This window comes from Mustela nivalis (assembly GCF_964662115.1).
Source record: "Mustela nivalis genome assembly, chromosome: 13".
NCBI classification, from domain to species: Eukaryota; Metazoa; Chordata; class Mammalia; order Carnivora; family Mustelidae; genus Mustela; species Mustela nivalis.
The window spans coordinates 47,091,358-47,104,689 of NC_139032.1; the positions used below are offsets into that span (position 1 = coordinate 47,091,358).

Consider the following 13,332-nt stretch of genomic DNA (forward strand, 5'->3'; position numbering starts at 1 on the left):
AAGTAGACTTCGTGCTAAGCTTGGAGCCCTGCACGGGGCTCCATCTCACTGCCCATGAGAGCATGACCTGAGTCACGGTCAAGAGTTGGACACTTAACTGAGTGTCCCAACTTAGCCACCCAGGTGCCCCTTTTTTAAAAGGCCGTGTGACTCAGTAAGGTTTAAAATATTTATGCCTTTCCAACAAGCCTTCCTTTTGTGGTTTATAGTTCTAAGAATAAAAGCACCAAATGGTGTATTTTTCTAGACACATGTAACCAGGATGTGTTTGTGTTGTTTCTTAAGAGCAGCCTAGGGCAGTGGTTGAACAGCTATCCTGTGGAATGTGATGAAGTTGTAAACAGGATTTGTTCAAGTTACATAACACTGACCTGGAGCCATGTCCATGATACTTTACGGTGAAGCAAAGCTGCTTCTGTAGTCCTGTGTTCCTGGTGCTGCGAATTATCACAGCACTAGGAAACGTTGTGGATATACCTTTTATGACCCCCCTTGTGCAGATGAGAAAACTGAGGCCCATGGAGATTTTACTTAGCACGTATGTCAGAGCCAGGGTTTTACTATTATGTTGCCGGTCTGCATGCCCTGTTTCGCAAGTCCTCATGAAAAGTATGAAATGGGAGGAGAAAACTGTACATGTTTATTAAACAGTCTTGCCTCCTCACTGGGATATAAATACAGGTTTTACTCATGTCCTGTGGCACTGTAAGCTCTCATTAGGTCAGAGCAATGGAGGGATCTTCATTACGTGTCCAAATTTAGAAGCTCTCAGTCCCTTCTGGTGAAGAGAACGGCTTCATTCCATGTCATAATGGGTTGCCATTCATGTTGTTCGTGTCAAAATTTCCGGTACTTTTCCCCACTATAGTTTTACTGGCTTTTTTTTTTTTTTTAAGATTTTATTTATTTATTTGACAGACAGAGATCACAAGTAGGCAGAGAGGCAGGCAGAGAGAGAGGGGGAAGCAGGCTCCCTGCTGAGCAGAGAGCCCAATGCTGGGCTCGATCCCAGGACCCTGAGATCATGACCTGAGCCAAAGGCAGAGGTTTTAACCCACTGAGCCATGTAGGTGCCCCTATAGTTTTATTTTTATTTATTTAAGAGAGAAGAGTACAAGCAGGATGGAAAGGGAGAAACAGAATCTTAAACAGACTCCATTCTCGGCTGAGAACCCAGACCTGGGGCTCGATCTCAGGACCCTGAGATCATGGCCTGAGCTGAAATCGAGTCAGATGCTTAACACACTGAGCCACCCAGGCTCCTCTCCCCACTGCAGTGTTAAACTCTCTTCTTCTCCCTCAGCACTCTACCTTTCTCCTCCAGATGGGAACCCTAACTCCATGACCTAAATCTTCTAGGATTTGACTCTTCACTTATACATATGCTCACAACAGGGCCACCGGGGTGGTGTCGTTGGCTGAGCACCTTCTGATTCTTGGTTTTGGATCAGGTCATGATCTCAGGAATGTGAGATTGAGCCCCGGGTTGGGCTCTGCATTCAGTATGGAGTCTACTTGAGATTCTCTTTCCCTCTCCCTCTGCCCCTCCCACTTGTGCTTAGCTCCCTCAAATAAATAAATAATAAATAAACAGGGATGCCTGGGTGGCTCAGTCATTAAGTGTCTGCCTTCGGCTCAGGTCCTGACCAAGTCCTGAATCAGGCTCCCTGCTCAGTGGGGAGCCTGCTTCTCCCTCTCCCACTCCCCCTGCTTGTGTTCCCTCTCTCTCTCTGTCTCTGTCAAGTAAATAAATAAAATCTTTAAATAAAGATAAGTAAACATGCTCACAATAGTGCTGTCCAAGTGTGCATACCCACACATATATATACACCTGGAAATTTAGAAAGCTTATTCTTAATCATATTGATCTTAAAATTATGCATATTTCCTAGAATATAAATATTCTTTTGATCTTACTAGTTGGTGACTTGGCCTTACTTTTTTTTTTTTTTTTTTTTGCTATCTTCTATTTGTATACTTTAAAAATTTTTAACTTAAATTGTCTTTGGTGTTACAGTGTATGTTAAAACTAAAATGCTGTCCAACCTAACCTGTGTTTTAGAGCATTTACAAGTAATACATACTTGTAATGAGATAAAATGAAAACAGTACAGGAGGGTATATGGTAAAAAGTGAAACCCTCCTCTGTTTCCAGTGGGTGTGTCCTTACCATAGCCCTTTGAAGGGAAATTGGGTGAAATCTGTCCATTAAACTTGAAATGTGGGAGGCCTTTGCATCAGTTCCTTGATGGTTTTTGAAGAACCTGTATAAGGTAGCTTATTCAGAGATATAAGTTGTACCATTTTTAATTGCCTGTTTTTTGTATAATAACTTAAATATACTGATATATCCATGGCCTTCTATTCAGAACCTTAAATAAATTTCTATGTGCTGATACAGAAATGTCTTAAAGATCTATCATCATTAACTAAATGGAGCATATTGTCCATATTACCTACCATTTATATATTTTTTAACACACACAAAAAAATGTTTGTGTGACTCTGTAGGAATTCTAGAAAAAGAACAGTTTTTTTCTTCTAGCTCACAATGTGCAGTCTTCCCTTTAAACCATCTCTCTCAGCTTCTCACACGTGTTGTCAGATGCCACTGTGTTCCTCCTTACATACTCTCTTCCATTGTTGGCAGTGTGATTCATTTAAGCTGCTTTCTGAGTGAAAGTGGGTTGTTTTCAGTTTCCTGTTTGTATTAACTTGAGTTGGTTAACATTGGTATGCCCAGTTATCTTTGTGTTTGTATGAACATCCTTGTGGGATAAATTGCTAGAGGAACTAGCAGGATGGCCGTGATGCCTTGCTATATAGAACACTTCCACTTTCCCTCAGAACTCAGGCTTTAGTAAAAAGAGGGTGTGGGGGCGTCTGGGTGGCTCAGTCAGTTGGGGGTCCGAGTCTTGATTTTGGTTCAGGTCATGATCTCAGGGTTGTGGGATCAAACTCTGCTTCAGACTCTGAGTTCAGTGGGGAGTCTGCTTGAAAATTGTCTCTCTCCTCCCCCTGCTCACATTCTCTCCTTCTCCCTCTCCTTGTCTTTGGGATAAATAAGTCTTTAAAAAAAGAAAAGAGGGATTGGGAGGATTTTTTTGGTTTCATTTTGGTTTCTTAGAAACTGAGTTTGAGTTTGTCCATGCGCATTACTGTTTAGATACCTTTTAAGTGATGTGGGTGGAATCATTTCCCCAAAACCACACTACTTATAATCAGCCGTCGGCCCTGCTTTGCCTGTAGATTAATTGAGTCATGTTCCTGCATGTTGAGGCTTGTTGGGGACATGTGCTGCCTCACAGATGTGCAGTTGTGTTTGTTTCTGCTGTAGGACAAGTGTTCTTGTTATTTGCGGCTCCACTTTTCCTCAGGGGAAAATTACTAACAAATGGCTGTCCGAGAGCCGACTCAAGTCTTCTAGTCAGTTATCAGCCGATTCAACAACCTACCAGTCTGTCTTTTTCTGGGCTTTTCGCTGTTCTGTGTGTGAAAAGTGCTCAGTTCTCTCCTTGGAAGTCTTGAACTCACTGCTCTTGCCAGTACACAACACAGTTTTGCCTCCTTCACTCTTCCATGCACAGTTTTTTGTTCGTGTGCACACTTCAGTTCCCTTAGTATGTGTCCCTGTTTGAGAGCCTCAGACTGTTTTCTTGTGGACCTTCAACTTGAGGTCCATACATGCGTCAAGTCCTAAGGTGGGCACTTGAGAAGTACAGAAGCAGATTTTCCATAAATGGTGGTTGCTAGTGCTGAGCACTTGCCTTCCGTGTCTCATTCAGTCTTTACATTGACCTTTAGAAGGCAGGTGGTATTCTTTATTCCCCCATTTTAAATGTGAGGAAATGGATACAAATTGAGGTAGAGAGATCAGACTGACTTTTCTCTGAGGCACGGAGTTACTGAGTGAGCGATAAACCCAGCCAAATCAGTCAGTCCCAGAGTGTTTTCCCTTGGGGTCCCAAGCTAACAGGGAAGTGAAATTCGCAGTCCCCTTGCCTCGCTGGGAGGGTTTGCTAATGAAGCTAGAGTTGGGGCCAACCTTCAGCATCATTTCTTTATAACTGGTGGAAGCCATAGCTGGGGTTGGCTGAATCTTAAACCACATAAGCGCATGTATTAGTGTCCTGTTGCTGCTGTAACAAATGAATGTTGACCCTTATACATCATGGGGATAAGGGTGCTGAGCCCTATTCAGTTGAAAATCCATGTGTAACTTTTGACCTCCCAAAAACTTAACTGCTGATAGCCTCCTGTCGACCAGAAGCCTGATAACATAAATAATTGATTTACATACTTTGTTACATGCATTGTGTCCTATATTCTTATGATAAAGTATGCTACAGAAAAGGTGTTATTAAGAAAATCATAAGGAAGAGAAAATATATTTATACACTGTACTTTTTATGGGAAGAAAATGTGCTCCATTCCCCCTGCCCCTCATGATTATAAATCCCATTGCTCTTGGTCAGAATTGCATTCAGCATCAATCATGCCTTACCATTTTATGCTGGACAGGAGTATTGCTGTTTACAGTGATTTTAGTTTAAGTCGTTAAATCTTTCATTGAATGCGTTGACACTTAAGTTAGTTATGTGAACAGGACAGATAGGTGGGCAGGCTGTGTGAAGAGATGTTTTCTCACACGTTCCTTCTCCTGGATCTTGACAGCACAGCCCTGAAATCATTAGAAATATTGGTATTAAAGTGTTCATGTCTTTCTCAGGGCGCAGCCCTTCACTTGCCACTGCAGGGCTGAGTTCTCTGAGGCTCTGGCCTCAACCGTAGATTCTCCTTGGGGCTGGCTCCTTGTTTGTCTCTAGCTTCCGACCTTGCTTCTGAGCTGCTGGCAATCGTCTGGACATCTTGGTTGACTCCATGTCACAATGCCTGTGCATATGGGTGGATGAACTACATTTTATGATTGGAAATAGAGAATCAAACAGATACAGCAGTTGTAGCTAGTAGTTAAAGAGCTTTGCTTAAAGAGAAAAGTGTAAGATGTTCCACTTGACAGAGGGAACGAACTGTAGTTAATTAGCACTGTGTTTATGTGACATAACATAAAGCATAACTAATTCATGTTTTGTCTTAAGGTCGAAGGTCAGAACAAAGAGGAATGATCAGGCAAAGAAGGAGTAGAAAGAGAAGAGAGAGAAACAGAAGGTGGGGGTGTTGTTGCATGAACATTTATGGGGATATAGTTGCTGGAGGTTTTTGTGGCTCCGTTTTCCTACTTAATCACAGTTGTAAATGGGGATATTGCTAATACCTGACTCACAGAAGGCTGATACCAAGCCAGGACTAGAGTACGTGGCACCATTTTATTGGTTAGTTTCACCAAAAGAGGAAAGCCTCTGTTCATGGGGAGTATGACAGCCATTTGACCTGTTCTTCAACCCCCTCTGGAATTGCTTGAGGGTCAACTGGGCCTTCCCCAAAGACAGAGGACAGAGGGCTGGGAGGAGCACAGGCAGGTTTTCATCCCTGCGGAGCATGGAGGCTTCATTATGGAGCCAAGTGGCTTTGGTGCCAGCTAAGAGTCACTGTTTTCTCTGTGACAGGATGGAAGTAACTGATGAATTCTGGTAGGTGGATGCACCAGCTGGATAAATCGAACCATTAGATTTCTCCATGCTCTTCCCTTCCCTCCCGCTCCCAGAAGGAGACATGAAATGATCCAGCTTCCCCTGCTTTCCCTTGGTCTGTCCCTCCCCGGCCCTCCCCTCTATAGGAAAGATAAAGACTTTCTTTCCTATATTACTCATGAGTTCAAGTTGAGAACAATATAAAGGACACAGAAAGTGCTTTATTCTGAAAACTTCAGGTGAAAAATTGCAGGGTGACTTGGCTGTTTTTGAACTAAGGTTTCAGAGCTAATTACAGTGGGTAGAGGAATAAGCTAAATGAGGTGGCAACGAGATTCCTGAAAGTGGAGCAGGACAAATGGCTCTTTTCGTCAGTGGGCCAAAGGTCAGGGATGGAGGGCAGGAACTACCCTCATGAGAGACAGGCCCATCAAATGCAAGGTTAGAACCTTGTTTGGAACTTGAAACTAAAAAAGTACTAGTTAAAAAATTAAAAATAAGTAAAAAAAAAAAAAAAAAAAAAGGACATTTTTGAGGCCATCAGGGAAATTTGCATCTCCTCTGTTAGTTGGGATTGAGGAATTGATTTTTATCAAATGTGACCATGACATTACAGTGAAAAATCCACATATTTTGGTTCTTCTGAAGTTGGCGTGAAACAACAAAGTCTGAGATTTGCAACCATGGAAAAGCTAACAGATGAAGCAAGTGTGACAAAGTTTGCATTGTTGAATCTAAGTGGTGGATATCTATGGGGTTCACTGCACAACCCCTCTACGTCTACAGTGATTGTGACTTCTTTGGGCCTCCCGAGCCCAAAGTTGAGTTGTACCTACAATCTGCTGTGGTTGTCCTGTCGGTCACCGGACCACACACTTAAATTCCTGTTGGAAAGTATGTTGCTACCAACCCAGAGCCAGAAAAGCCGGACACCATCCTGTAAGCGGCTTTTCCAGCAGTTTCCTTCAGCTTATCCATAGCTGTTGATTCTAGAGCAAGGACCAAGGTGTTGACCTAGGTACTGTGGATTCACCGGCCCCCACAGGATGGACTGAGGGCTTTTTTAAAAAACAAAACCTTTTCACTTTATTTTGTAGGACCACTAAAAGGCCTCAGACCTTCTATGATGGAAGTCATTCCTGTACCAGAGGAGTGTGCCATATTCCCATGGCTGAGCCGTTCTGCCCCAAAACGAGAGAGGTTCGTAGTCTTTCTGGAAGGTGTGCCAAAATAAGTCATAAGGGCTTGGGGTGGCATCTAGAGAGTTCAGTTAATTAGCTAACAAGCAAGTGGCCCTCTTCCCCACTCCAGCTTGCTTCTTCTACAAGGTTTTTAGAAGACTTTCCCTTTGTTAGTACTGCCTCCACTACTCTCAGTCATTGATAAGCTGAGCCACTCAAAGTTGCAGCCTATCTTTTTCATAGGTTTTGATTTTGCTGTCGGAATACTTTTTATATCATTTAGTGTAGGACAGCCTATTAGTCAAGAGTGGACAGTCTGGAGCCAGATTACTTGGGATCAAATCTCTACTCTTGTTCTTAATAGTTGTGTCTTGTTGGATAAGTTATTTAATGCCACTGGGCCTCAGTTTCCTCGTTTGAAAAGTGAAGGTAATGAGAATGTATACTTCACAGCACTGTGTGAAGGATGAATGAGTGATTTGTGATTTATAAAGTGCTTTCAGCTGTACCTGCCAGTTATGAGACATCAGCAACTGCTAACTGCTTTTAAGAATTCAGTTTTTGATAAAGATTGGCATCATTGGCCTTTGAGCTGAGTTTGGCTATTACTCTCCAGCCTTCTGAACTCCAGGATTACAGTAAAATCTTTGAACTAAGGGGATAGCCCTTTAGTGGAATTATCTAAGCATTGTACTCATTCAGATAGTTTTAAACACTGCATATGGAAAGTAGATGATTTATTGCAGCTTTTGTGTTCAGCCTTGCATAATTATGTAAAAGTATTTAACTTAGAGTTAACAACAAGGGCTTCTTAACCTCACGGTGGTCTTGAGCCTGGGTCAGAGCCTGGGTAGAAAAAACATTTGTCACATATGTGGGGTTAATATTTTGTCCCCGTCACTTCTACCCCCAAAATATTTTCACCTCTAATCATTTTAGGAGGTAATCAGAAGCAAAGTCTTTCAGAAGAAATCTGAAGCCAGGACTTAGGGAGAGCCTTTTTAGATAGACTACTGCTTGTTGATTCTGATTTGTGTGAAAATACTTTTTACTTATTTTTTTTAAATGGCAGGTTAAGTTTGTATTTGGGTATTTGGGATATATATGTTTCTAGGTAATTATTAACAGAATATATCAGAACGTTGCTGCTAGTCTTTCCTCTGGAACGCAGATCTGTCCACATAATACATTTGCTTTCCGGGGGTAATTAGATGTGTGTAAGATTCTTGTCCATTTCTAAATGGGGGTGGCCTAAGAATAGGCCTGAGATCATGTACCATAGAAAACACTGAATTCAGGTACCAGCAGTAGAGGGGAGGGAGGGGAAATACTAATGATGTATGCGGAAACATGCAAATGTGGTGGCTTGGCAATTGGGGATCATTTCCAATAGCAGTTGGCCTCCCTTGAGACCACTTTAACTCAGCTATTCTTGGTCTAGCCAAGCCAGGGGGGACCCCCACCCTCTCCCATGAAAGACTAAAAGAATGCTAGCAAAGGCGATTTAAGAAGTGGGACACCTGGGTGGGAAATGAGAAATGGGGCGCCTGGGTGGCTCAGTTGGTTAAGGGTCTGCCCTCAGCTCAGGTCATGATCCCAGGATCCTGGGACTGAGCCCCACATTGGGCTCCCTGGTCAGCGGGAAATCTGTTTCTCCCTTTGCCACTCCCCTTGCTTGGGCTTGTGCTCTCTCTGTCAAATAAAAGAAATTTTAAAAAGAAAATGGGGAAAATAAGCCTTCGGAATATAACTTTATTCCTACCTACTCTGAAAGAGATTTATAAATATTGTCCAGAAATGTAGAGTAGATGGTGCTGCCCCTTGGCGATGATCACTTTAACTTAAAACATTCACAAAGTACATAACGTACTTTTGTGTGCGGATGAGGAAGGATTGTCAAGGTGAATTGTCAAATGGTGAACAAGATTTCTGCCACATATGTTATATATAAGGAGGTAAATATGACAATATCCACATGCAGATAGAATGTTTTTAGAAAATTCACCCAAAGAAGCTTGTGGTTTCCCTTGGGGAGGTGAAATGGTTCCCCAGAGCCTGGGTAGAAAAAACATTTGTCACATATGTGGGGTTAATATTTTGTCCCCGTCACTTCTACCCCCAAAATATTTTCACCTCTAATCATTTTAGGAGGTAATCGGAAGCAATGTCTTTCAGAGTCTAGACACATAAATATATATAGCTTGGTGGTCTGATACTGTTAATATATTTGAAGGATGGTGGTAGACTCTGGAGCTCCATTTAATTATTGCTAAAAACATGCAAATGAAAGCATGTTTGCCTCAGACCCACAGATCTCTCAGCCTGTGGTTTGTATTACTGATAACATGATGTTGGAGCTGTCTGTTCTTGTGGTTGTGGGGGTGCAAAGTGCTGGTTCAGGTGATAAGACCCCATGTCTTACGGATGTGGTTCGTCCACATCCATAATCCTTCACTTCCTTTTCCTCACCATCATGGCACCCCCAGCTAGGGGGATGTGAGAACGGAACATGCCACAGCCCAGTGTACAAGGTGGTTGTGGTATTCCTCCAGTCATTTCTGGAGTCATTGGTCAAGTTTGGCCAAAATATATGGCTTGGTTATTCAGGATTTTTAAAGACATTGAATGAAGATGAGACTGGGCTGGCTATATTTTAATTTGGGGGTGGGAGAGGGAGAGGTGAAGGAGGAGTGATTTAGGCCCTTGAATTTATAACCTGTACTCAAGGGGAAAGTTTTTATTAAGCATAATCTTATTTTCAGCATACATAGTATAAATAAACATGATATAACATCAACTTACACATTGTGATTTGTCACACTTCTAAATTTGGTGTTGCCAAGGCTCTTATTAAAACTGTTTCTCACATTGCTGTATCATAGTGAAAATTATTTTTTAAAAAAATAGGTTAATTTGCTTATGTGGTTCCAACATGTGCAGGCTAGACTTTGGCCTAAATTGGAGCCTTTTATTGACGTTGAGTCACACCATTTTATATATAAAGTACTTCAGGAATCTTTGCCAGTTATTTGGCAAACAAGTATAGAAGGTGCCAGGATTAGTAATTGTTAGAAGAGTGGTTTAGCTTTTATCCAGTGTTTACAGTGTGCCTGACACAATCCTTAGCTGTATTATTCTTTAGCTTATTTAATCCTCACAGTACTTCTGTAATACAATCTCATTATTCCCATTTTACAGATGAGAAAATGAAAACATACAAAGATTAAGTGAATTTTTGGCAGTACTTAAGTGGGTTAACAGTTAAATTTTTTTTTTTTTAATTATAAAGGAATGTTAAAGCACAGGCTAGAAATTAAAACCTGAGAATTAGATGTGTGTTATTAATTAGTCACTGGAGAAAGTGATCAAACTTTTATTTTTTTTATTTTTTTAAAGATTATTTATTTATTTATTTATTTGATAGACAGGCAGAGGGGCGGGGGGAGCCCAATGCGGGACTCGATCCCGGGACCCTGGGATCATGACCCGAGCCGAAGGCAGAGGCCTTAACCCACTGAGCCACCCAGGCGCCCGTGATCAAACTTTTAAATAATTAAAACCCATGCGTGACCTTGCCATTAAAGTAAGATGCCATGATAAGTTTATCCCTACAGAGAAGAAACCAGCACAGTCGCATTCTGTTTTTGCCTTTGGGAGAGACAGCAGACAAAAGAGATTATGAAGAAATCAGTTTCTTTGTTCTGGAGGTGGGGAGATTGGAGAGAGAATCGTAAGCAGGCTCCACACCCAGTTTGGAGCTAGCCACAGAGCTTTATCTCATACCCCTGAGATCATAACCTGAGCCAAAATTAAGAGTTAGACACTAACCAGCTGAGCCACCCAGGAACCCCCAAAATCATTTTCTAATTTAAAAAAAAGCTTCAATAAAAGTCTTTAGATTTTGTGTTAAGACCAGTCAGGAGCTTGGAAATCATTCTTAACGTGTCTTTGAGGAGATGTGAATAGGATTGGCACCTTATAAGCTCAGCCTATGGGGTGAATGACTCAGACTCAAGTCCATGTTCCCAACCCAGCTTAGTCTCTTCAAGCTGCTGAGGAATCACTATTTGCTCTTGTAGCTGTAAGCTGTGTGTGCAAGGGCTCAGGGGAACAGGGTTATATGGTGGGGTGAGGATCTAGGAAACATCCTTCTGTGATCTTCCAGGCTGTCTGAGGGACTGCAGGTACTAGCCATTTGTCAAACATGAGGGGGAAAAAACCAAAATAGTTGGGGTGCCTGAGTAACTCAGTTGTTAAGCGTCTGCCTTCAGCTCAGGTCTTGATGCCAGGGTCCTGGGATTGAGCCCCGCATCTGGCTTCTTGCTCAGCGGAAAGCCTGCTTCTCCCTGCCCCATTCCCCCTGCTTGTGTTCCCTCCCTTGCTATCTCTCTCTCTCTCTCTCTCTCTGTCCAATAAATAAATAAAATCTTTAAAAAAAAAAAAAAACAGCAAAATAGTAAGCTGTTAACTTACGTTTGTATGTTTTGAGTTTGTGGTTCTTTGTTTTCTAGGTCCTCATAGAGACTGCTAAAAAGTTAGGACTCCGATGCCACTCAAAAGGGACGATGGTCACAATTGAGGGACCTCGTTTTAGCTCCCGGGCAGAAAGCTTCATGTTCCGCACCTGGGGAGCAGATGTTATCAACATGACCACAGTTCCAGAGGTGGTCCTCGCTAAGGAGGCTGGGATTTGCTATGCAAGTATCGCCATGGCAACAGATTATGACTGCTGGAAGGAGCACGAGGAAGCGGTAGGTGGAATTCTCTTCCCAACATGTACGGCTTGGGTTTCCGGGCCCTTTGGGAGCTGTTGAGAGAGTGTCTTCACCATTTGTTCTCTTGTATTAGTTCCAGAAAGTGCCTTTCTGCCAGGTTTTAAAGTCAGCCCTGTATATATGGTCAGGTATTTTCTTTATAGTTCTCTTTTAAAGATATAAAGATCTCCACAGAGAAGAAAAAGACACTTTTATCCACAGATAAACAGTACATCGTGAACATGTAGGTGTGACGGGAATCATAGTGAGATTGGGCCTTATTTTAAGGATGAAAGTGTGTTTTGGTTATAATTTCCTTATCATGTGCTACTGGTTATTGTGTGTGTTTTCATTACCTCTGCCTGGTAAGAGTACTTTCTCTATTTAACCTACCATGACTGCATGATGTTGGTGTGGGACTGTGACAGCAGAGAGACAAGCCTGTGAGGAACGACTATTCTGGGGCTTTTTGAGGGTTAGTGAGGAAGGGCAGAGATAAGCCAACCATTGTAAGAAAGCTCAGGGCTATAGAGTTGGTATGGTGAGGAGCACATAGCCAGTTGACCCAACCAAATAATTGAAGTCTGGGAAGCCTTTCCGGTGGAAGGGTGGTGGGAAAGACAGGCACACTTGGGTGGGGTGGAGAGGAAGGAGGGAGACAGCACCGTGTAGACCATGTAAGTATTTCACAGGGGAGGTCAGTGAGGGGTTCTGGGCTGGAAAGATACCGATGTCTAGCTGGTATGTGAAGACACTGGACCACTTCAGTCAGGCTTCCAAAATAAATATGTTCACTGTGGAAAACTTCAAACGTCAGTAAAAGGAGAAAGGCTAGTATAAGGAACCCCCAGTTACCCATCATACAACGTTACCAGCCACAGCCAGTCTTATGTCCTATATATGCTCCTACTCACTTTTCTCTCCCCTGCCGTCATGATTTTGATGTATTTTTCCAGGAAAAAAATTTTTTTTTCCAGAAGGCCTTTATTAAAAAATTAAATAATAAAATAACTACAATACCACTACTGTACCAAAAAATATTGATATTACTTCCTTAGTATAACCAAATCCAGACTGTTTACATTTTCCTTCTTGTCTGACATAACCTCGTACTCCTTATAATCCACATATTGCATTTAAACAATCTGCCTCTTAAATCTCCTTTCATCTAATATTGCCCTGTCTTTTCACTCCTTGCATTTCACTTGAAGGAACTGGATCATTTGTCTTGTCCGGGGAGGAGGGTGGCACCTGGGTGGCTCAGTTGGTTGAGCACCTGACTCTTAATTTCAGGGTCATGGGATTGAGCTCCCTGTCAGGCTCACCACTCACCAGGGAGTCTGCTAGAGATTCCCTCTCTTCCTGGCTCTCTGCCCTGCCTTCTGCTTGTGCGTGCGCACACACACGCACCTTCTCTCAAATAACTAAAAATCTTTAAGAAATAAAATAGAGGAAGGGCCAAAATTACAGTCAAGAGGTTTTAAAGTAAAGAACAAGTGTGGGGTTGTCTGTTGTGAGCACATTTATGGGAGGTGACCTCTTCTCCTTCCCACCGTCTCAGAGCGGCTTGTTGCACTGTCTGTTTTCCTATAAAACAGTAAGATACCCTTATTGTCAGTCCATCTGTGTATATGGAGTTTGGTTGGACTTGAACACAGTTCTTTGTTTTGTGTGAATACCTTGTACCGACTCCTCAGTGTAATAAATTTGTTGCTGAACACTGGGGTATTTTGTGTGTAAGAAACTTCGAGATCCTGACACAGCAGCATCTGGTCTTAACTTCGCAGCTCTGGTCACCTAAGGGAC

General features: G+C 42.3%; 1 protein-coding gene across 1 annotated transcript in view; it reads left to right on the plus strand.

Annotated features, from left to right (window-relative positions):
- Positions 1-13,332, plus strand: part of MTAP (methylthioadenosine phosphorylase) — a 44,044-nt gene that overhangs the window by 24,605 nt on the left and 6,107 nt on the right. Inside the window, exons 5-6 of the mRNA XM_082695382.1 lie at positions 6,689-6,791; positions 11,284-11,523. Of these exons, the coding sequence (XP_082551508.1) occupies positions 6,689-6,791; positions 11,284-11,523 (343 nt within the window). The remainder of the gene's footprint in view (positions 1-6,688; positions 6,792-11,283; positions 11,524-13,332) is intronic.